This window comes from Phodopus roborovskii, unplaced genomic scaffold, assembly GCF_943737965.1.
Source record: "Phodopus roborovskii unplaced genomic scaffold, PHOROB, whole genome shotgun sequence".
Taxonomy (NCBI): Eukaryota; Metazoa; Chordata; class Mammalia; order Rodentia; family Cricetidae; genus Phodopus; species Phodopus roborovskii.
Genome location: NW_026126566.1, coordinates 6,771,417 through 6,796,128, shown reverse-complemented (window position 1 = coordinate 6,796,128; position 24,712 = coordinate 6,771,417). Strand labels below are relative to the sequence as shown.

Here is a 24,712-nt window from a genome sequence, read left to right as displayed (position 1 = left end):
CTTGCCCAATAATGTCTGCATTCTCTTTTGAGGAAAATAGCTAATTATTTACAAAGCTATAGAAATTTCCATGAAGATGAACAAAATTTCAAATGTTCTCTTTATTTACAAAGAAAAAAAAAATAATTTCAGTATTCTCATAACCAAAAACTGCAAACCATATAATAGCTTTTTTTTAGTTTGTATAAGTCTGAATTTAGCACTTTATTAAATTTCATTGATTTCTCTAGTGAGTACATTAGGGAAATGAGAAAAAGTTCTAGAAAAGATTATAGGTAGGTACTAATTTTTAGTCCAGAACAAGTAGTTTTTGTTCCTAAGTTATTTATTTACTTATGCATTCTGGAACAGGGTTTCTCTGTTTAGTCCTGGCCGTCCTGGAACTCACTCTGTAGACAAGCCTGGCCTTTCAAACTCACAGAGATCCGCCTGCCTCTGCCTCCTGAATTTTGGGATTTTTGTCTGCATGTATATATGTACAGCACATGCTTGCCTGGTGTTCTCAGAGGTCAGAAGAGGGGGACTGGGTGTGGTGGCACACTAGTAAGGCAAAGGCAGTGGCTCTACGTGAGTTCCAGACCAGCCAGAGTTATAGGTGTGAGACTCTGAAAAAAAGAGGAGGAAATGTTGAATCCTTTAAGGCTGGAGTTAAAGATGGCTCAATCAAACCTAGAACCTCACCAGGGTGACCTTAAACTCTGTGGCTGCCTCCCAGGTGTTACACTTACAGACATATGCCACCATACCTAGGCAAAAAATTATTACATTAAAAATTATCTTAAGAAGTTACTTTTAAACAATTGATTTCCCCATCATCAAGAAAAATAAATAGCCTTGGTATGTAATGCACTTATCTATTTAAAAAGTATGAAAATGGGGTTGGTGAAATGGCTGTTAGTAAAGCACTTGCTTTATAATCAAAAGAACCTGAATTTGATCCTAAGTACCCAGGCTCAGTAGTATACACATGTAACCCCAGCACTGGAGAGGCAGAATCAGGAGGATCCCAAGGGGTTTAGCTAAGGTACTGACCTTAAGGTTCAGCCAGAAATCCTGTCTCAAAAAATAAGGGGGAGAGGGAATGGTGGTTGGGGCCCTTGCCATCATGCCTAATGATCTGAGTTGTCATCTCAGGAACCCATGTTGGGGAAAGAGAACCAAGTCCCTGTAAGTTGTCTTCTAATCTCCTCATATGTGCTGAGGTAGACAAGCAGACATAAACTCTCTCTGTCTACACACACACACACACAATAAAATATATATAAGGTGGAGAGTTACTAAAGAGATGGGTCAGAGGTTAAAAACACTCTACTGTTCTTTCAGGACTCGAGTTTGGTTCCCAGTACTATATCTGGTGGTTTACAACTGCCTGTATCTAGCACCAATGAATCTGACACTCTTTTCTTACCTGAGAGTACTGGCATACAGGTACACATATATACATGCATACATAAACAAAAGAAATAATAGCTGGAGAACCATTGAGGAGGACATCTGACATTTATCCTCTGGTTTCTAGGTGCATGTGTATGTATCCCCTGTCTCCCATTTCCTTCCTATAAGAACAGTCAAAAGAAAAATATTCTCTCAAGCCCTGAGCACACTAACACTGAGTTTCACACGGAGGGTTCTGAAAATATCTACTATTTTCCCAAAATGAACAGTCACAATAGATGCTTATTTACAGAAAAGAAAAAAGCAATAGTGACTTTAATCCCAGCACTGGGGAGGCAGAGGCAGGTTTATCTCCTTGAGTTTGAGGCCAGTCTGGTCTACAAAGTGAGTTAAAGGACTGCCAGGGCTACACAGAGAAACCCTGTCTTAAAAAAGTAAAAGAAGGGGTAAAAAAAATGTATAGACAATAGTTTAGATAATAGTTTTGCAAGGTTATAGATCTATTTGAAACACAACAGCCATGTTTTTCTGAAAAGACAAGTAAATCTAAACATAGCTGAAATAAAAGTTAAGGCTAATACCATATCCAGAATAATATAAACTAGTAGTGTACCACTATGAAAGGGTGTCATGTACTAAAGAGCAGTTTTCCAATTAGAAGAGAATTTAATATTAAGTAGCAGTAGTGTTTCTTTCCAATTATTTTTCCATTATGTGTTTGTGTGTATCTGTGTATGTGTACCTAAATTCAGAAGAGGGCCTCAGATCTCATGAAAATGGAGTTACAGGCAGTTGTTAGGCACATGATGTGGGTGTTGGAAACTGAACTAAGGTCCCCTGGAAGAGCAGACTCATCTCTCCAGCCCTCAAGAATGTTTATTTTCTTTTGAAAGCTTTACTTGTGGGGCTGGAGAGATGGCTCAAGAGCACTGATTACTCTTCCAGATGTTGAGTTCAAATCCCAGCAACTATATGGTGGCACACAACCATCTATAATGAGATATAGTGTCATCTTCTGGCCTGCAGGCAAACACAGACAGAATAGTATACATAATAAATAAATATTAAAAAAAAACTTTATTTGTGTAAATATTTATATGTTATTTTAAAAAATAATTTATTTTTATTTTATGTGCATCGGTGTTTTGCCTGCATGAATGTCTGTGTGAGGATGTCAGACAGTTGTGAGCTGCCATGTGAATGCTGGAAATTGAACCCAGGTCCTCTGGAAGAGCAGTCAGTGTTCTTAAATGCTGAGCCATTTCTCCAGCTCCATATATTTTATTTTTATGTATATGGATATTTTGCCCTGGTTGCATGTTCCTTATCCTACTGTGGGCCAGCAGATTTTTATTTTATTTCTTAAAATTAATTTTTAAAATTTATGTTTATGGGTGTTCTATCTGCATGTATGTCTATGCACCATGTATATGCCTGGTGCCTATGGAAGCCAGAAAAGGGTGTCAGATCCCCTGGGACTGGAGTTATAGACAGTTGTGAGCTCCTGTGGATGGTAGGAACTGAACCTGGGTTCTCTGTAAGAGCTAAGTGCTTTGAACTGATCTCTCTACTTTCTACATTTTCATTTGAGACAGGATCTTGCTATTCAGTTCAAGTTATCCTAGAACTTGTGATCGTACTGCCTCAGCCTCTTAAGTGTTGCAATTACAGGTGTATGCTACTATACCTAGCTCTCAAAGGATGTTATCTTTTTTTTAACCTCAAGTTTTGAAATAATTTCAGACATATAAGAATTTCTCATTTTTTAGTATAGTGCAGATTAGACTGAAATTTTCCTTTTATTCTCTGTAAAATCGATTTCTTCTTTCAGATATTTATAAGTCAAAACTGGCTTCCAATCCATCTATATCTTTCTTATACTGTATCAGTAGCTAATTGTTGTTTTTTTCCTTTGAAAATTTCACACACACACACACACACACACACACACGTATAATGCACTCTGATTATTCTTCCCTGTAACTGGAACTAGCTTATTTCTTATCACTTACTTCACTGCTACTACAGTCAACCCCACTTCTTCCATACAAATTTCTTTTCCATATTCATTGGGTTTTATTTAGTGTCCTATACAATTTTCCTAGGGCAATCTGTGTGACCCTGAGTTTGGAACTATTGGAGTCTGGTGGGCTCACCAGTGGGTATACAATATACTATACCTACCCCTCTCTTAGAATCTGTTGGTTGCCAATAGATAGCAGTGAGCTTTGAGAGCTCCTCCTCTACCCACAGCAGCATTTAATTTCTAAATCAAGAAATCAAAGCCAGACATGGTGGTTCATGCCTGTGATCCCAGCATTCTCTGGCTGATATAGGAATACTGCTATGAGTTTAAGACCAATGTGGTTACAGAATGAGACCTGACTCCAGCAAAAAAATCTATTAAGAGTCAGCACATGACCAGAATCTCTCCCAGCAGTTGTATCTAGTATAAGGGATGTTGAGAACCATTAATGTAATATAAAGTAATATGAATGATGGAGCAGTACCTAAGCAGTGTGCAGTTCCAATGTTTTCAATCAGAAAAACAAATAACACTGATTTTAAAAAGTCTATAAATTTGGAATTCTTGAAGTCCATGAATCATTTCTATTAATATAATAAACATCAACTTCCAAACAACTGCATCAATACAAGGTAAAATCTCCTTAATGTTAGATACAGAAACAGAGAAAAAGTATGGAATAGTTTATTTTATGTGATTTATGTATAGCAATTTTGGGAGGCCCCTTTAAGCAGCATTAACTAAAAGACATTATTTCTTTAATTATATAACATTAGGTTCAAATTAAGTGCCTAGAAGTTTAGAAGGTGAGTTGTGACAGCCTCACATTTAGCTACAATAATACTTAATGACTTACCAACTGGACTGGTAGAAACTCTCTGGGAAGGTGGTCTGAAGCCAGGTGCCTTGGAATTATCAGGGTGCACATTCTCCAAGTGTCCAAGTACAGAGTTACTCAGGAAAGCTGACTGAACCGTGAAAGAGGCATCTGCAGCAACTCTGGAGGGCAGTGGACCATCTCCCCACCCTTGGTTAGCTGGTACCTGACTGCTATCAAAAAGACTACTGAAGTGATTAAAAAGTGTGGCTGGACCAAACGTAGGTTGCAAAGACTTATTTGCTGGGTTTATGTGCATCTGAGACCCATTCATCATGTTCACAGCTGAGGAGAGCTGCACTGCAGCTGGTGGGCCTTGAGGTGCTGTTAAAGGAAGAGGATTGGTAACAAAGATTGACTGGGGATCCTGGTGTATTGTTGCATTTGGGACCACTGAGTAAAAAGAACCTCTAGGCTGCATTCGATGAGAAACTCGAGGTGCTGGTACAGCTAACTGAGGTAAATTACCAGTGTCCTGATTATCAGCAGTAACCAATCTAGGTGATGCTAAAGTCAATGGAGCAGGTTCTGAGTTAGAGGCAAAAGGCATTGACATAGGATTTAAATCAGACACATTGGATGGCTGTCCCTCCTCCTGTGTATTACTGGAGGGAGGAGTAGGACTACTGGATGGGTGAGTTTCTGGAGCTCCTGAGGCGTTGCTGGTAGAGCTATTACAATTGTTTGCAGTTGGAGATGGTGTACATAGGTTTGTCAAGGGCTGATCCTGTGTGGACACTTTCTCTTTGGGAGGTGGTATAGCAGAGAAAGACTCTATCTTTTGTGAAGAAAGTTGTACTTGAGGAGTAGTTGCAGGCATGAGGGTGGTAGTAACTTGTCCACTAGTGGTAGATGTGGAAGAGACAGGAGGCAAGGAACTACTAGTGCTTGTCACAGAAGAAATCACTGTGGCTGGAGGACTGGTCTTAGGCACACAAGCAAACAACTGTTTTCTGACTGATGAAGGAGTCCGAGTATTAGTCATACATAGTTGCTGATTGGCAGCAACCACAGAAGAGACAGTGATAGGACAACTGGCAGTAGTTAGTCCAGGAGATTCTGATGGTAAAACAGGTCCATTCTGGTTAGGTAGACGGGCTGTATTATTATGCTTTGGAGAACTATTTGTGTTGCCAGGATTCACAGGTCTCACTGGGAATGGTCCCCAAGTGTTAGGTGAAGGTGAGAAGGTTCCTCCAAACTGTGCCATGGGTAAGCGAGGATGCCGAATCTGTTGCATAGTCTGAGCAGCCAGCAAAGCAAAATGAGGATGAGGATAAGCTAAGGGAAGAGAAACTGGGAAAGGAGATCGTACATTTGTTGGCACATTCTTACTAAGTTTATTGGTGGGCTGGAAAGTAGATAATGTTGTTGCCTGTGATGTTACAAGAGTTGGAGCACCCAAGGGAAATGCATTCTTGCTGGAAGTTGCCGTCGTGCCTACTCCAGATGAGAAGTTTGTATGAATGGACTTGGTGCTGGCAGGTGTCCTAATATGGTTTTTAGGAATCAAGTCTTCTAGTTCCTTTGCAGGATCTTGAATAAGTGCATTGATAAGTTGAACTGCATATCTTGTTGATTCTGTACCACCCCTGGGGAACAAATGAAATAGGGCCAACAATATAAACAACAACAACACACCTTTCTTAAGTAATCTTTTTTTATAGCAGAAAAATGTTTTTCATACAATAAATTTTGATAGTGTTTTTTCCCTAGATAATATTATGAAACATTTTTTCCCCCTGTTGTTGACCCCAGGGCTTAATATATGCTAGGCAAGCAATTTACCATTAAACTATATCCCAACTCTCAAATAAAATTCCTATCCAATAAAAGTATGCTTCTTATAAAATTTTGACTCAGAACTAGCAATATGTTTTTATTTTTTACAGTTACCTTATAGTAATCATTCTCTCTCCATTCTTATCTTTTTGTTTATCAACATCAATATGGGCACCAGTAACATCTTGTATTGCTGTAATGTTGCAACCTCCTCTTCCCATTATTCTGGAGACCACTGAGGCTGGAACAGATAATTTCTTTGACCTATAAAATGAAGGCTGCCCATGAGCTTATTGTTGTAATTTTTAAAAAGCAGCTCAAGAGAGAAAGACACCATGGGTTCAAATGAAGTTTTTTTTTTTTTTTTTTTTTTAGGTAAAAGGATTGTAAAAAGGGAAAGGGGGCAGCCTCTGGGGACAGCAGGAGAGAGGAAAGAGGCAGAGAGAGAGAGAGAGAGAGAGAGAGAGAGAGAGAGAGAGAGAGAGAGAGGGATGGGAGGTAGTCAGGGCCCTTTTAAAATGGAACATAGTCAATATGTACAGGTGGTGCTTAAGTGTCTGCAGCTGAGAGCATATCCTGTCAGAACCCCAAGGACAGACTAGTACAAACGCCTGAATACTAACTCTTATGAAATCAAATTTCCTCTCTCCCTCCTCTTCTCTCTCTATCTCTCTCTTTCTTACAAAGATAGCCTCCCTCACTTAGAGAGACCCATCCTAAGTTTCTTGTTTTTTATTTTAACTTATTTTATGCACATTGGTGTGAAGGTGTCAGGTCCCTGGGGAACTAGAGTTATAGACAGTTGTGACCTGCCATGAGGGTGCTGGGAAATTGAACCAGGTTCCTCTGGAAGAATATCCAGTGCTTTTAATTGTTGGGCCATCTCTCAGCTCTGAAATAAAATTTCTTTAAATAATAAATATTGGAATAAAAAGTTAAGATGTCTAGGTATGTTGATGGAATTTTATAGAATATTCTTGAACCTTAACTAAATTCTTTTTGGGGGTGGGGTTCAAGACAGGGTTTCTCTGTGTAACAGCACTGGCTGATCTGGAACTCATGGAGATAGATCCACCTGCCTCTGCCTCCCGAGTGCTGGGATTAAAGGCATACACCACCACCAACTGGTCCTTAATTAAATTCTTATTTTAGAAACTATTATATTGAATTTAGTTGAGGAAAATTAGATTAAAAGTTAGATTGCCATTTAAAACAAAAATCCTAAGTGGGGCATGGTGGTGCATAGCTCTAACCCCAGTACTCAGGGAGCAGAGGCAGGCGGATCTTTTTGAGTTTAAGGCCAGTTTGGTCTACACTGTGAGTTCCAGGACAGCCAGGGCTACTTAGTGAGACTGTGTCTTAAAAACAAACAAACAAAATAAACAAAAGACAAACAAACAAAATCCTATTTAGCTAACTCATAAGCATTCAAATCTGATCAAAATATCACAAGTCAACTAATCTGCAATTAACACAATTTCTCTTTCTAAATTAAAAACAAAAAGCATATAATATTGGGCCAATAGTGGTGGTGGTGACACACCTGTAATCCCAGCACTTGGGAGGCAGAGGCAGGTGGATTTCTATGAATGCTACAAAGCTACTTCTAGGCCAGCCAGAGCTACATAGCAAAACCTTGTCTCAAAAACAAAACAAAATCTATAGTGAGTAATATGTGTTAGCTTATAATTTTAAACAATAAACAGCTCATATTCAGAAATTTTTAAAAAGTCTCAAATTTAGCCTACATAAAATGCAATTCATTACTTTTTATGTCATATGAAATATGCATGTAAACTTTATTGCTTCTACATTTTAAAAAGATTTATTTACTTATTTACTTATTATGTACACAGTATTCTGTCTACATGTATGCCTGCACTGCAAGCCAGAAGAGGGCACCAGATCTTATTGTAGATGGTTGTGAGCCACCAGGTGGTTGTTGGGAATTGAACTAAGAACCTCTAGAAGCAAACAAACTAATAGATGGATTAATTCTACTTACCTTCTAACAACTTCTTTCCACCCTTCTTCTCTTTTTTGACCCCTTTTAGGACTAGTAAGATTTAGTTTCATGGTTGGAGAGCTCAGTGGCAATGACTTGTAGCTTGTTGATGAGGAATTAGAATTTGCTTCACCTTCAAGGCTGAGAAAAAGGGAATCACAGAGTTCAACAAAAGATATATTTAAGATAGAAATTCAAGACACTAGATATACAAAATTAGAATGAAATATTCTTTTAAATTTGGTACACTTGATGATCAAGACAGAAACTAAACAAAATAAGCAGAATCAGTCCATCATCTATTTTTGTATAAAAATGGGCTATTCAATAAAATTAACATATTTAAATAAAATCAAAACATGGTAATATTTTTAAACTTCAGACTAAGAATCTTATAAAATATCTAGTAATCTTTACAATGAGCACATGATTAAGAGGACAGAGATGAATTTTAGTTCTACATATTAGAGACAAGATAATATTGTAGAGACCCTTTAATACAACTTGTACTTAGGTAACGTACTGTGAAATTTTATGCCAGGCATGAAATAAGAGCAGTGAATATAGAGTTAACAAAATAGAAAAAAGTACCGTGTCTGAGTCTTGGAAGTGGCAGCAGCTGTCTTTTCTTCTTGAGGACTGAGAACTGAGGGGCCCCTTCTGTCATTGGTGGAATTCACATCCACAGTGAAATTTAACTCTTGGCTTTTACCACCACTACTACTCTCGCTGTTGCAGTCTGTGCTATCTAAGTTATCCGAATCACTATTCCCACCTGTACCACCACCTCTAGGTTCTCCATTTATTTTATTTTTATCTGCTTTTTGTTGTGCTAAAGATATATGTGGTTCAGATAAAATTAAATGTGCTGTGGGAGGAGACTCTTTTGTCTTATTCTTCTTATTTTTCCGATTGGTACTGGGGGTTGTCACTACATTGGCTCTTTTTTTCCCAAATACATTTGTAAATGTGGCAGATGTAGCAGAGATTCCAATTGTTGTGGTGGTGGTTGCACTTGGAGGTTCTATTGGAATTTCTTGTTCCACTGAAATTATCGAGAAAAAAAAAAAATCACAATGAGAGCCAAAGATTCCTAAACAAATCGTTATAGAATACATGCAATAATTCATAATAAATCAATCTTTTATATTTTCCTTTTCACTAAGAAATTCTTATTGTTGTTAGAATATTCTGGTGTATAAGTTGGTGTAGAATATATATACCATTAATATTCTTTTTTTCTTCTTAGTCTTCATAGTCTGCATCTATGTCTGTGTGAGGGCGTTAGATTCCCTGGCACTGGGCTTACAGTCGTGAGCTACCATGTGGATGCTGGGAATTAAACTTGGGTCCTCGGGAAGACCAGTCACTGCTCTTAACCACTGAGCCATCTCTCCAGCCCTACCATTAGTATTCTTGAGACTGATAACACAAGTCCTATGAACTATTCAAAAACCACAATATAGTTTGAATTTAGGAAAAATCTGGAATAGTACTGAGGAACCAGATTTCAAGTAAAACACAATTAAATTGGCTATTCCAATAACTAGCAAGCAGCATCATAAACAACTCAACTGACAAATCTAACTTCCATGGTTTTAAGCCTTAACCTTAGCTATGACTTTACTAAGGAATTATTCTAATCAGGGAAGTTAGGTAGAGAAGAATATGAAAGGAAACTGGCAAAACTTTTACTGTATCTTTTAATATGTACTAGGTGTTTTACAGGCTGACTTAAATTACACTCCATCTCTTTAAGTCATACTTGCCTTCATCTTCTGTTTTCTCTAACAGTTTATACTGTAAAGCATTTAGTATTATTTACTATAAAAGCCAACCATCAACTTCAGATAAAGTAATGAAACATTTAACAAGAGTGCCCCTTAAAAGGTTAATTTAAGTTTTACTTATTATTTATTTGTGTTTTTAGAAACAGGGAATTTTTATGCATCTTAGCCTGACCTTGAATTCTCCTGTCTCAGCATCCTATGTAATAGGATTGCAGGTTTAATCTAATATGCTAACAAAGAATAATTTTATATTTAATTCATATGAGTTGTTTTTTACCATCTTCATCATTCTCTTCTTCATCTTCACCCTCTGGTTGTTCTGAATTCTCTTTAGGTTTGTTCTCCTCATCTTCCTGTTTCCTTTTCTGCTCTTCTTTTTTCTTTTTTCTCTTTTCTTTTCTCTTTTCTCTTTTAGCTGCAAGAGCTTGCTTTCTGCTCTCTTCTCTTGACTGCAAATAAAGTGTATAACAATATTTAATAATGTAAATACTTTTTTTTAGATTTATTTTGTTTATAGGTGTTCTTTCCATCAGTTGGCATGCCTGGTTTCTGAGGAGGTCAAAATCAGGCATGGGGGTTGGAAAGATGGCTCAGCAGTTAAAAGCACTGGCTGCTCTTCCAAAGGACCAGCACACACACAGTAGCTCACAACTGTCGTATAACTCCAGTTCCAGGGGATTTGAAATCCTTACATCAATGACCATTAAAATAAAATAAAATATTAAAAGGCAAACAAAAAAGCAGGCATAGGATCCTCTAGAACTGGAGTTATAGATGGTGTAAGCCATGTGGGTGCTTGGAACTGAACCTGGGTTCTCTGCAAGTGCAACAACACAAGTGGTCTTAACAGCTGAGCCATCTTTCCAGCTGCAATAACATAGTAATTTAAAATATGAGATGAAACTACATTTTTGTTCTTTACTTTCCATAGATACCAGTCTCACAAAAGAAAAAACAAATTGGGTGTCATCAAAATTAAATAGTTTTATGATTCAACTGACCATCAATAATGTGAAAGAACAACATATATGACACCAAAAAATTCATCTAATTGATCTGATAAGAAACATGTATATCTAAAATATACAGACATCTCTTATTATTCACCAATGATCAAATAACCTAACTGAAATGAACTAACAAGCAGGGATAACAGCTCAATGGTAGAGTGCTTGCTGAATAGGTGGTAGTGGCAGGCAAGAAATCATGTCAGATTGGATGTGCTGGTATACACTGATAATCACAGAGATCAGGAAGCCAAGAGTTTGGGACCAGCTTGTATTTAACACAGTCAGATCCTTCTTCTGAACTAAACTACTATATAGAAACTAAATTGCTAAACTGACTTTTGAAATAAATTATTAATATGTAAAAGTTCTGTCATTTATTCCTTGATAGGGCTGTTTAAAATAAATAGGAAGGGCTGAAGAGATGGCTCAATGATTAAGAGTATATACTACTCTACAGAGGACAAAGTTTGATTCCCAGCACCCACACTAGGGCATCTTACAGATGTCTGTAACTCTAATTCTAGGGAGATCTGATGATTCTGGGCACTGTACACATATAATTGAAAACAAAACCAAAAAAACAGGTTAGGCACATCTTTAGGCAGATCTCTGGGTTCCAGGCCAGCCAGGGAGACACAAAAAGAGCCTGTCTTAAATAAACAGGGTGAAACAAAACAAAACACAGGGTGGGGAGAATGGTCTAAAATAAGATTGTGGTGATTAATGAATGCACAAGTCAATGAATATACTACACTGATTTGTATAATTTTTGTTTTGGCTTTTTCAAGACAAGGTTTTTCTGTGGCTTTGGAGGCTATCCTGGAACTAGCTCTTGTAGACCAGGCTGGTCTCGAACTCACAGAGATCCGCCTGCCTCTGCCTTCCCAATGCTGGGACTAAAGGTGTGCCTCACCACCACCTGGCCTGGTTTGTATAATTTTAAATGGGTAAATTCTGACATAAGAACTTAATCTCAATAAAAACTTAATTTTATGGCACATATTTGCCTAAAATGCAACTACCATGATCCAAATTCCACTGTAAAAAATGTACAGAAGAACTGGGTAGTGGTGGTACACACCTTTAATCCCAGCATTTGGGAGGCAAGACCTACAGATCGAGTTCCAGGACAGGCTCCAAAGCTACAGAAAAGCTCTGTCTCAAAGGATCACACACACGAAAAATGTTGGGAAGGTGGAGGGCACATGCCTTTTTTTTTTAGCACAGAGAACCCTTTGTCAGAAAAACCAAAAAAAAAAAAAAAAAAAAAAAAAAACCACAAACCCAAAACAAAACACTAAAGACTAATATAGAAATGAGTATTCCCTAATTTTTTTGGTTGTAAGCTTAACCTTTAGTGGTTGAGCCATCTGTCCTGAGTTTTCACTAATCTATGAAAAATTTAAAGCCCCATTTAGAACTCTTCATTGCCTTTGTGTTTTGCTAACACTTTAGTTAACATGAAAAAATAACCTTTTCTTTTCAGAAAACAGATAGCAGTAACAGATGCTTAGCATTGTAGTTATGTCTGCAATAAGAGGAAACACATCACTTATATTTCTAGGAAAATTATGTTAAAAAAAAAAGGCTCATCAGAAAAAAAAAAACATTTTTTCAGCTAGGCCTGGGAATATAGGCTTATAATTTCAGCTGCTACCTGGACGAGTCTAAAGGATTGCAACTTCAAGGCCTTTCTAAGCATAAAGTAAATATGACTACTCCAGGAAAGTTGGTAAGATGCTACTTGATTTCCCCCCCCCTCTGAGATAGTTTCTCTGTGTAACCCATGTTATAGACTCTATAGACCAAACTGGCCTTGAACTCAGAGAGATTCACTTGCCTCAGCCTCCCAAATGCTGGAATTAAAGGCATGCACCACCACCTGGCCTGATCCTTCCTTGAGATAAAAGCGAAAAGCCTGGGGATATAACTCAGGGGTAGAGTGCTTGCCTACCATGCCTGAGGGTATTCAGGTTTAATCTCTAGCACCACACACACATACAACTAAATTAAAGTGGAAACAACGAACAACAAAACAAAATAAGATCTTGAAATCTCAGCACTTGAGGTAAACATATTGCTATAAATTCAACTTGAGCAGAGGCACAGTGAGTTCAAGGCCAGCATTGGTCCTGTCTCAGAACACCAACAAAAATCAAAATTAAAAAATGAAACAAAAAATGTATATAACTTCTTTCCCAGTCTGGTTTCTGTAATCAAGTACATGAAAGTATTAATTTACTAATGACAAGATTTTTAAGGTTTTAGCTTTTGCCCATTATAATACAACACTTTTAAATTTTATTTTAAATTTATTATCATTACTACTACTATAAAAAATATTGTAAGTGTGTATGTGTACACAGTGTACCACAGGGGACAACTTTGTGGAGTTGTCCTTTCACCTTTATTTGGGTGCTGGGGATTGAACCCTGGTTGTCAGCTTTGCTGTTGAGCCATCTTGGTGGCCATCCATACTCACATCATCTTGAGTATTTGCCTTTTGTTAGATTTCTAAAAATGGACAGTTAAGAATATATATCCTTGGCTGGGCACTGGTGGTGCACACCTTTGATCCCAGTACTAGGGAGGCAGAGGCAAGTGGATTTGTGTGAGTTCGAGCCTAGCCTGGTCTACAGAGCTAGTTCCAGGACAGGCTCCAAAGCAATACAGAGAAACCCTGTCTCTAAAAACAAAAAACAAACAAAAGAATATATATCCTTTTTATTCATTTGTGAAAGTCATATGAGAGGGTTAATTTTTCTTTGTGAACGTGCTCAAGCACTTTGTAAAAAATTTTAAAAGTTTATTATGTATATAGTGTTCTGTTCATTCATGCCTGTCCACCAGGAAAGTGTTAGATCCTACTATAGATGGTTGTGAGCGACCATATAGTTGCTGAGAATTGAACTCAGGCTGGCCTTAAACTAATTATCCTACTTAATCCTCTGAGTGCTGGGATTACAGGTATGTGCCACTATACCCAGTTTAAGCTTTCACTAGATAGTTCTTTATTTTCACCTATTTATTGGACATTTCTATTTCTTTCTGAGTATGAGTGTCAGAAAGGCAAACTGGGTTTTTAATTCTTAAAACCCTTTTTTCATTATCTCACAAATCCTGACAGTGCTGGGGAACAAACTAGACAAGCACTCTATCATTAAGTTCTATCTCTAACCCTTACTTAGAGTAGGGAGTGTAATAAACCACTTTAGTCCAAATCTTATAATAAACAAAGGATTTTCAGTGCTTTAATATACTTCTTAGACTGTTAAAACCACTTAAGACAATGATGGCATGTGACAAACAGACTTGACTAAAAATCTAGTCCCTCAATTATATGGTCCCAATATTTGACAGTTCAGAATATAAAAACTTTACAAAGAAAGTCTACTAATAATTCCTTTTAATCATATTTTTCTAATGACTACTATTCATACAGACAACAAATTATTCCAACTTTGATACCTAGCAGGGTGCTCATCCCACCCCTCACCTTTTCCAGATCAAGCTCTTTTAGGAGAATGCTTGCATTTTTATTTGCTTCTGCAGCCTGCTGGTCTTTAGCCTTCACAATTGTCTCAACACATTGGTGACATTTTTTCAGCAGTTCCTGCAGGCCAAAATACAATTATGTAAGTACGAAATATTCAAAATAAAGGGTCCAATATAAGTGCAGCTGAATAAAAAGGTCCTTAAGTTAAAACTTAAATGAAAATTGGCAAAATCAAATTACACTTTTAGTTTCGCCCCGCATCAGAAGAATGAAATACCCATTGAGATTGCATCTCAGCCCCTATTAGCCTCCAACCCACAAAACTGTTAAGGCTGGCTTTGACCTTGAGTTGCTGAACTGCCTTCCTCCGAACCAAGGGCTAGAACTACTAGAATGCAACTACCATATTTAGCAAAAAATAAGGCTTTTTTCCCTTTCTTTTGAGACAACATCTTATATTATCACTGGTTGCCCTCAAACTTCTAGAAATCCTCCTGCCTCTTCCTCTCAAGTATTGGGATTATAAGTGTTCATCACCTTGTAAGACAAAGGAATCTTTCTTTCCTTTTTTTAGACAGGGCTACTCTGTGTAACAGCCCTGGCTGTCCTAGAACTCACTTTGCAGACAAGGCTGGCCTGGAACTCACAGAGATCCTCATGCCTCTGCCTCCTCAATGATGGGATTAGAGGTGTGCGCCATCAACACCTAGCTAGACCCATGTTCTAATTTTTAGATGACAAAAAGGACAAGTTCTTTGGTGCTGGGAACTGAACTCATGGCCTTCTGCCAGCTAAGCATATACTCTTATCACTGAGTACATGTCCAGTGGAAAAGGATTCTTAATTATACTTCTTGGCATATAATGCCAAAGAATGAAAATGTACTTCAATAACATAATAAACTTACCTTATCTGTAATTGTTGCTATGTATCTCATGCATTCTATATCAGATGGAAACTGATTGACTTCTTTCACCAAATACTGAACAACTTTTACATGACCCTATTAAATAAAACAAGAAAAAGATGAAAAGATCCTTTGAAATTTTACCCATGTTTAACAACTTAATGTGAAAAATTAACACTTTAAAACAGTCTACTAAATTTATAATTAAAATTATAAAAATATGGACACTTTTAAGTTTATAAACAGAAAAAGGTGTATACTATGCTCAAGGATATGTGGTGGTAGGCTGGTCATGGTGATGTTTGTCTTTAATTCCAGCACTCAAGATAGATGGATGGATCTCTGTGACTTCGAAGTCAGCCTGGTTTACACAGTAAGTTTTAGGATAGTCAGGGCTACAAAAGATATCCTATCTCAAAAAAAAAAAAAAAAAAAAAAAGCAAACAAACAAAAGCAAAAGCTAGGAAGCAAAGAGTATATGGTAGATAAGATATTAATTATCCCATTTCCCACAGAATGCAGGAAAGTATTATAGAAAATAGCATTTTATGTAATAAATCTACTAAAGAGGTAAAAATGGGCAATGTGAAATGAATTTCAGTATAAAGAACACTAAGTCTATAAACACTAACCTAGGTTTCAAAGCATTATTTGGGTTTCCTCTTATTAATAAACAAGATGGTCTATGACATTTTTTTTGAGCTTTATGACTTGCATATAGATAAAATTATTTTTTCCCAAGACAGGGTTTCTCTGTGTATCCCTGGCTATTCTGGAACTCACTCTGTAGACCAGGCTGGCCTGGAACTCACAGAGATCCTTATGCCTCTGCCTCCTGAGTGCTGGATTAAAGATGTGTGCCTCCTGGCTGATAAAACACTTTCTAAATGCCCTTACTGGGGATTGAATGGTAGGTAAAAGACTAAGCACATCTGCTTTATACATCAAAGCTTGCAAAGTTTCCCTTCCTATTAGGGTCCTAAAACATCCTCAAGAATGAATATCTCAGGTTAGTGCGATATCAGCTTGTGAAGGTACTTGCCACAGAGTCTGACCATCAGAATATGATTCCCCAGGACTCACATGATAGGAGAGACTGGTTCTGCAGATTGTATTCTGACTTCTATTCACACACATTCCAGACTCACAGACAGATGGACAGACAGACAGACACACAGAGACACACACACACACCCAAACAACAGCAAAAGTTATCCCCATACAAACAGGCTTCTTTTTTTTCTTCAAAAAATTTAAAAAGATTTATTTATTATGTATACAGTATTCTGTCTGCGTGTATACCTGCAGGCCAGAAGAGGGCATCAAATCTCATTACAGATGGTTGTGAGCCACCATGTGGTTGCTGGGAATTAAATTCAGGACCTTTAGAAGAAGTCCTGAGCCATCTCTCCAGCCCCCACAAACAGGCTTCTTAACTATAACAACAACAACAAAACAAAACAAAACAAAAAAACATTATTCTGTTTTTAGGGGAGACAAGAAAATAGAAGTAGTTGCCTCTGGGGCAAGAAATGAATTGAAAACAGATATTATATTATCTAGGGTTAGAAAGTACCTTTTACCTTTATAGGGTATGAAGCATATAGTATATGCATTGACACAGTCATTAAACTATATAAGATTCATCTTCTTTGGCACAAATCAGACTTTAACTAAAAGTTTAGTGGTTTTGTTTGTTTGTTTGTTATTTTGTGGTAGTTTTTGAGACAGGGTTTCTAGGTATGAGCCTTAGCTGTCCTAAAACTTGTTGGCCTTGAACTTAAAGAGATTTTCCTGCCCCTGCTGTGATAAAGGCAGAAAACACTATGTCCAGCAATAATCAGTGACTTTTTTGTTTGTTTATTTTGGAGGGTTTTTTAAAATAGGATTTCACTTTGTAGCACTGACTGTCCTGGGACTCACTCTGTAGACCAGGGCTTGAACTCACAGAGATCACCTGCCTCTTCCTTAGTGCTGGGATTAAAGGCATGCACCACCTCTGCCTGGCAGCAGTGACTTTTATATGCAGATATACTTAATCTCCTAACATCAGTTTACATCTTGCACAAGGTTTCAACTTATAAAATTATTAAGTTTTGTCTTTCCCCCCATATGTCATGTTACCTTGCGAAACGCTGACATAAGAGGTGTGATTTTTCGGTTGTCTGCTGCGTCCACATCAGCACCTGCTTGCACTAGCAACTGTACTACATCAAAATGACCACCATTGGATGCCAGCCAAAGTGGAGTATTTCCCTTCTTGTTACGAACATCAATATGGGCTCCCCTATAAATAAAAAATATCAACAGTCTGTTTAATATAAGAGGCTTACATCTTATGTTTTATTTTGTTTTTACCATACAACAATTTGTTTTTAAAATGTTGTTAAAGTTAACTTTAAAGGTCCACAGAGAGCAAAAGGGTCATTGGAATTCTACCTATGAACAGAAATTTACCCACCTGTTAATCAGGAGCTCACAGAATTTGTAATGACCTTTGTCTGCTGCTATTGTCAAAGCAGTGTCTCTTGAGGAAGGCACAGGAGGAGCATTGACATCTGCTCCTTTATCAAGGAGAACTCTTCCAACCTCTGCGTAGCCCCCAGAAGCTGCTTCCATTAAGGGGGTAAGACCAGTCTGTTTAAATCAGTAAAGAATACAATGAAACTAATTCATATTTAGGAATTCTATTTCTGATTTTTCTCTCACAAAAAAACTAAATAATATTCTGTTTTTAGCTTTACTAAATTTTGTGGTAGTTCATGTAATCCCAACTCTTGGGAGGTGAATCAGAAAAATCAGAATCAGGAACTCAAGGTAATCCACAGTATAAACCACATGAAATCCTGTCTCAACAGCACCCCAAATAAATACTCGAAAAAATAAATCTTAGTAAATAGAAAGTGAGGACCGTTAGAATTAATGAGGCATGTCAGAGTACACTCACTCATAATGTTATACAAGAAGGAAAGCAAAACCAGGTGCAGATGTATTTGAACTCAGCTCTCAGGATGCTGAGGCAGGAAGATTTGAAATTAAGAGAATTAGAATTACAGAGAGTCAGTTTTCTAATTCTCTCACTCCTATCCCTTTGAAAGTTTTACTTATATAGACCAGGCTGATCTCAAACAAAAAGGCTTCCTGCCCTAGCTTCTATAATGTTAGAATTTTAAGACTATGCCACCATGCTTGGCCTCTGACTTTTTAAGCCAGGTATGGTGCCTATAATCCATACACTAGGGAGTAACTCAAGTCAAACCTGAGATACTATCTCAAAAAAAAAAAAAAAATCTCCAAACCTAAATTGAAGAAAACAAATACTAGTCTCCAAACAGTATGCATCATTCCAGGGCTTTTAATAGGTGAATAGACCACAATAATACTTATAATTAAAAAGGAAAGGCTAGCTTTTGAATGTCACATGACTATTGTATCCATGAAATCCTATCTACACAGGACTGAACCATCATATTCCATCATGGATGGCAGAGGAGCTCATAAAGCTCCACCCCTCCCTGAGAGTTAATGGTTTCTGGAAGACAGGGAAGCCTATTACTCAGTGATGTAACTAACTGCTGGTAGGTAATGTGTTCTTGCTCAAGTAAATAAACCCACCTACCCTTGCTCATGAAACACACACACACACACACACACACACACAGAGTGAGTGTATGTGTGTCTGTGTGTGGGTGCTAGTGAGATGGCTTAGAGGATAAAGGTAAGCCTGGCCCCCTTAGTTTCATTCCAAGATCCACACGGTAGAAGGAGAAAGTCAACTACTTCAAGTTATCCCTTGACTTCCACATACTGGCCTGACATGCACTTGGTACACAAGTTCCTTTGTACAAAGGAACATACACACAAAGAAATAAACAACAAATATAATACAAAGTGTTTACAAAAAAATAGGAGCCAGGTGGTGGTGGTGCAACCTTTAATTCCAGCATGTGGGAGGGAAAGGCAGGCAGATCTCAGTTCGAGGCCATCCTGGTCTAAAAACAAGTTCTAGGGTCACACAGAGAAACCCTGTCTTGAAAAACAAAACAAAATAAAAAAGAAGGACTTGTAGGGAAGAAGGGGTCCAGTACAGTGAAGAGAGTATTAGAAGAGGGAACATGATCAAGGCAAACTATATATTACACAAAATAGTGAAAGAATTAACCCTCAATTTCTCTGTAAAGGCCACCACTATAACAGTCAGCTCTGGGCTTTTATTTTGGGAAAATGTTTGACTGCTGATACAATCTACAAATTATTGGTCTGTTTGTATTCTATTTTATTTATTTATTTATTTAGGTTTTTTGAGACAGGGTTTCTCTGTAGCTTTGGAGGCTGTCTTGGAACTCACTCAGTAGACTAGGCTGGCCTCAAATTCAGAGATACACCTGCCACTGCCTCCTGAGTGCTGGAACTAAAGGTGTGCACCACTACTGCCCTGCTATTTGTATTTTTCCTTCCACTATGTGGGTTCTAGGGACCACAGGTCATCAGGCTAATAGGTAAACATCCCTATCCATTAAGCCATCCCTCTAGCCCCGAAATTTTTTGTTTTACACAGGGTTTCATGGTATTGCAGTACATTTTAAGAATATTAACTGAGGAACTGACAAGATAACTCATCAGTTAGGAGCACTGGCTCCTCTTGCAAATGATCTGAATTCAGTTTCCAGCATCCACATCATGGATGTGGATTACACCACCTGTAACTAAAGTTTCAGGGAACCTGATAAGCTCTTCTAGCCTCTGCAATCACCAGGTATGTACATGGTCCATATACATATATAGACAAGTATTCATACACATAGATTATTAAAAAATAAGCTGGATGGTGGTGATATACACCTGTAATCCCAGTACTCGGGAGGCAGAGGCAGGTGGATCTCTGTGAGTTCAAGCTCAGCCTTGTCTACAAAGCAAGTTGAGGACAGCAAGAGCTGTTACACATATAAACCCTGTCCCAAAAAACCTAAATAAATAAAAATAAAAAATAAAAAGGCTGGGAGTGGTAGTGCATGCCATCAATACCAGCACTCAGGAGGCAGAGGCAGGAGGTTCTCTGGGGCCAGCCACATCTACAAAGAGAGCATGTTCTAGGACAGCTACATAAAGAGACCCTTTTTCAAAAAGAATCTCTACGAGTCTGAGACCACCTTGGTCTACAAGAGCTAGTTCTAGGACAGCCACCAGAGTCACAGAGAAACCCTGTCTTGAAAGAGAGAAAGAGAGAGAGAGAAAGAGAGAGAGAGAGAGAGATTAACTGTTAGAAATGAATGAGACAGATGAAATTTCCAATCAGAGTTTTCCAATCATAAATGACACGATGTTTCAGATGTCATCTCATTTAAAAAACATCCACCTAGCTATGTAATTCCCTAATAGTATACATAAAGAAATTCAAAGTACTGCTGTTTCTAAATTCTCAATAGTCATGAATCTCTCAGAATTTATCATGGTCAAACCAGATTTCAGTTGCTCAAATTTTATTAATCATGAAGGTTTTTTGTTTAGGGTTTTTACCAGTGGTAAATATATATCTCATTAAACGTGATTTTTAAGATGTTAATAGTGTGTATCATTGGCACTACTTAATTCCCTAAACCTGCACTGGGGATGAGCTTAAATGCCGTATTGATACTGAAAAAGCTGACAGATTATAAGATTTCTCTTACCTTTGCCCTATGTTCAACATTGGCTTTGCGGTCCAAAAGCAAACTCACTACTTCTGCTCGGCCCTGGAAACAGGCCAGTGTGAGGGCTGTGTTCCGATTGGTCTCTATTTGTGCATTAATATCTGAACCCATATCAAGCAGCAATTTCACTGCAGGAACATGTCCATTCATTGCAGCCAACATCAGAGGAGAAATACCTAGTTTACTCCCAGTCCTAAGAAAGAAATGTGCTCAGAAAATTAGTATAATACCTTGATTTTTAAAAAGGCACGACAGATGATTTTTACATAGATGAATAGACCTGTCTAAATCAGCAATCTCAAAATCTCATAATTTAAAACATAACTCTTAGAGGAAACTGTGATTGGGATATAATATATCCCAATGAATAAAATGAATAAAACAACAACAAAAAACATAATTCCTACTTAACATGCTTAACCCTAAGGTTAAAAACTCAGCAATCATGAATAAGATAAATGAACAGTTGATACCTTGAATTAATTTCTGCCCCAGCATTTAGCAAAATCTTAATAATATTCACATATCCTCCAGACGCAGCCAGACTCAGTGGTGTATAATCAGACACATTTCTATGTTCTTTATTGGCTCCTCTGGCCAGCAGCAAATCTACCACCTATAAAGTAAAATATGGACAGAGAAACCAAGTTTATACCTAGTACTCAATTTAAAATGAAGGAAACACGAATAAATAGGACCTGTAATTTTCTTGTCTAAATATCTGACATTTTAAATATATTTTATTAGGCCTCACGTTTTAAAATATCAGCACTAGATAAACAGATTGAATTTCTTTTTATGTGGTGGTCACATTTGTTTTTGAGACAGGGTTTTTCTAATGCAGCCAAGGCTCACCTGAAACATGAAGCAATTCTCCTGCCTCAGCCTCCTAAGTGCTAGGATTATAAATATTCCCTACCATGCCCAGCTGAATTTCATATCAAAAAGTTATAAAACTGGGAGCCTGTGCGGTAGCTCATGCTTATAATCCCAGCTCTCTGGAGGGTGAATCTGAAGGATTGCTTCAACTTCAAGGTTACCCTCACTGACATAAGAGACAGAGACTCAAACAAACAAATTTAGAGTGTTGGGCTCTGTGCAGTGGCACACACCTGTAATCCCTGTGCTTGTAAGGTAAAAGCAGAAACATGAGAAATTCAAAGTTGGCCTTAGTAATAATGAGTTGAAGGCCAACCTGAGATACATGAGACCTTGTCCTAAAATCCCATGGCCAGGCAGGGAAATGAAATTCAGAGCTTCAAAATCCCAGTAATATTGAAATAAGATCTTTTCCATTCATCAATTAATAAGCAATAGATTTGTATTTTATACATGTTAGAATTGTACTTGACTGAATGTCAATAAATGCAGAAATAAAAACAATTCATATTTGCTTTTTATGGGTAAAAACATATTCCTTTAAAAGGTATGTGCTGTTTCCATTATACTTAAATAAATGTATTTCAATTCTCAAGAATGTGAGCTACAACCCCTTTCAGGAGTTGAGCGACCCTTTAACATGGGCTCCATATCAAACATCCTGCATATCTTACCAGATACATTACAATTCGTAGATACATTACAATTCGTAACAGTAAAATTACAGTTATGAAGTAGCAATGAAATTACTATGGGGGTCTCCACAACATGAGGAATTGTATTAAAGGGTTTCAGCATTAGGAAGGTTGAGAACCACTGGTCTATTGAACTTGTTTTTACATGTAGTTAGAATATTAATCATGGGGCTAGAGCAACAGCTCAGCAGTTAAGAGAACCTACTTATACTTACAGATGACCCAAGTTCAGTCATTCCCAGCATCCTAATCAGGCAGTTCATAACTATCTATAACTTCAGTTTTAGGATCAGAAACCTTTGGGCTCCATAAGCATTCACATCTATTATGTGTGTGTATAGACACACACACACATACACATTCCTCAAAAAAGTAGTAATTACATATACAATAAAAACTATAGACAAAATATTTACAAAAGAAAACTAATGTTAATATACCTCCTGACGTCCACCAGAACATGCCAAAGAAAGTGGAGTATCCTTAGTTCGTTCAGATTGTGCCTCTATGTCTCCACCTTTATCCAAAAGGATTTCAACAACTCCAACATGCCCTGCTGTTGCAGCCAGGATCAGTGGGGTAAAACCTAAATTAGAAAATAAAAGGATTCTAACAAACTTGTGGTTTTAATTTACGTTAATGCCACTGTTTTCCATTCCCTTTTATTTAAAAAGACTTCAGGGCAAATACTGATGGACAATTTAGCATTAAATTGCTCTAAACTCTAATTTGTTAATGTTTAAAACACACAAACACCTAGCAAAGAGAAATGCTAAATTAATAGAAACTATTAAAATTTATCACAAACCACCTCAGGATTAAAGACAAAGGCATCCACAATTTGTTTTTTGAGCCTAGGGCCTGAAGCAAACACGGCAAGAGCTCAACCCTGCAACTCCATCACCTTCACTAATAATTTGTACTTTGCTTTCTAATTTTTAGAGAATTATTTGGTTCTATAGATGAATGAGCATGGACACTGCCTATTTATTTTATTACTAAAATATAAGAACTACTTATTTATAGTGAAAATTCTACAATTTTAGGGGTGTGTAAAAATACTTAGATTTTACTTATGAGTGATATTTCCTACCTTTTTTGTCTCTGTGCTCAATTTTAGCATCTCGTGCAATGAGAACAGAAACAAGTTCTTCATGACCACCTGCACAGGCCAGTGTTAAAGCTGTGTCATGATTGCTTTCAGTCTAAGAGGAGAAAAAAATATGTATTCATATACTTATAAAAGAGTTCACAATAAAAAATATTTCCCTTACAAATGTACAATGACAATTTTCCTTTCAAAATAAATTAGAACATGTGAAATAAATTTATACAGAATCTACTCACATGTGCATCAATGTCAACTGAAGGATACACAGGGGGCATGGATGGGGAGACCATATTGCTTGGAGTCTGAGAACAGGATTCGGGTGTAGGACATTCTATGGTTTGAGAGGGATTATTTGAACCAGCAGGAACTCTGGTACTCACAGCTGAAAAATAATGTTTATGTTGTTAAGTTTCACTTATATGAATACTGTTTGTACATAGAAAAACATGTAAAACAGAAATGTCCATGAGTAACATACTACAGTAAAATCACAAGCCTTGGAGTCAAAGAACCTATATTGAATGCCTTTATGAACTCATGCAATTTATTTGATTTATTTGACCCTCAGTTTGTATGTACAATGAAGAATAATGCCTGCCTTGAAAAGTTTCTGGGAAGATCAATTGAGACAATAAGTATGTATAACTGAGCAAAGGGCCAGTTGTTAGTGGATATATAATAAATGGTGACATTTTGCACTGCCAATAGGGAATATATAATTTCTTAATTTAAGAGTTTTTAGCCAGGTATGGTGATCCATACTTGTAATTTTAGGACTCAGAAGTCTGAGGTAAAAGGATTACAAGTTCAAGGCCAGAGTGGGATACCCCTCAAAAAACAAAAGAATGCTTATCTTAGTTTGCAAGAGTTAGACAAAAATATTCTGTAAATAATAAAAAGGGACAGGGCAGGGACGGGCAGGGCAATAAGTTATATCATTTTTTCACATAGACAATGGCAAGGAATATGTTTTCTAAAATTCAGCATTTACTTTTTCTTTTTCTCTTGAGTCGGGGTCTCACTATGTATCCCTGGCTTTCATGGAATTC

The 24,712-nt window shown here is 37.3% G+C and overlaps 1 protein-coding gene across 8 annotated transcripts in view; it reads right to left on the bottom strand.

The window, feature by feature from the left end:
* Ankhd1 (ankyrin repeat and KH domain containing 1) overlaps nt 1–24,712 on the bottom strand; it is a 104,433-nt gene that overhangs the window by 12,241 nt on the left and 67,480 nt on the right. For all 8 annotated transcript variants that reach the window (XM_051202374.1, XM_051202375.1, XM_051202371.1 and 5 more), the window contains 14 exons: nt 23,900–24,045; nt 23,646–23,757; nt 22,993–23,138; nt 21,452–21,594; nt 20,958–21,171; nt 17,750–17,925; nt 17,413–17,575; nt 15,289–15,384; nt 14,382–14,498; nt 10,153–10,324; nt 8,677–9,130; nt 8,086–8,226; nt 6,195–6,344; nt 4,278–5,890 (listed from right to left, as the gene is read on the bottom strand). In XM_051202374.1, the coding sequence (XP_051058331.1) occupies nt 4,278–5,890; nt 6,195–6,344; nt 8,086–8,226; nt 8,677–9,130; nt 10,153–10,324; nt 14,382–14,498; nt 15,289–15,384; nt 17,413–17,575; nt 17,750–17,925; nt 20,958–21,171; nt 21,452–21,594; nt 22,993–23,138; nt 23,646–23,757; nt 23,900–24,045 (3,843 nt within the window). The remainder of the gene's footprint in view (nt 1–4,277; nt 5,891–6,194; nt 6,345–8,085; nt 8,227–8,676; nt 9,131–10,152; nt 10,325–14,381; nt 14,499–15,288; nt 15,385–17,412; nt 17,576–17,749; nt 17,926–20,957; nt 21,172–21,451; nt 21,595–22,992; nt 23,139–23,645; nt 23,758–23,899; nt 24,046–24,712) is intronic.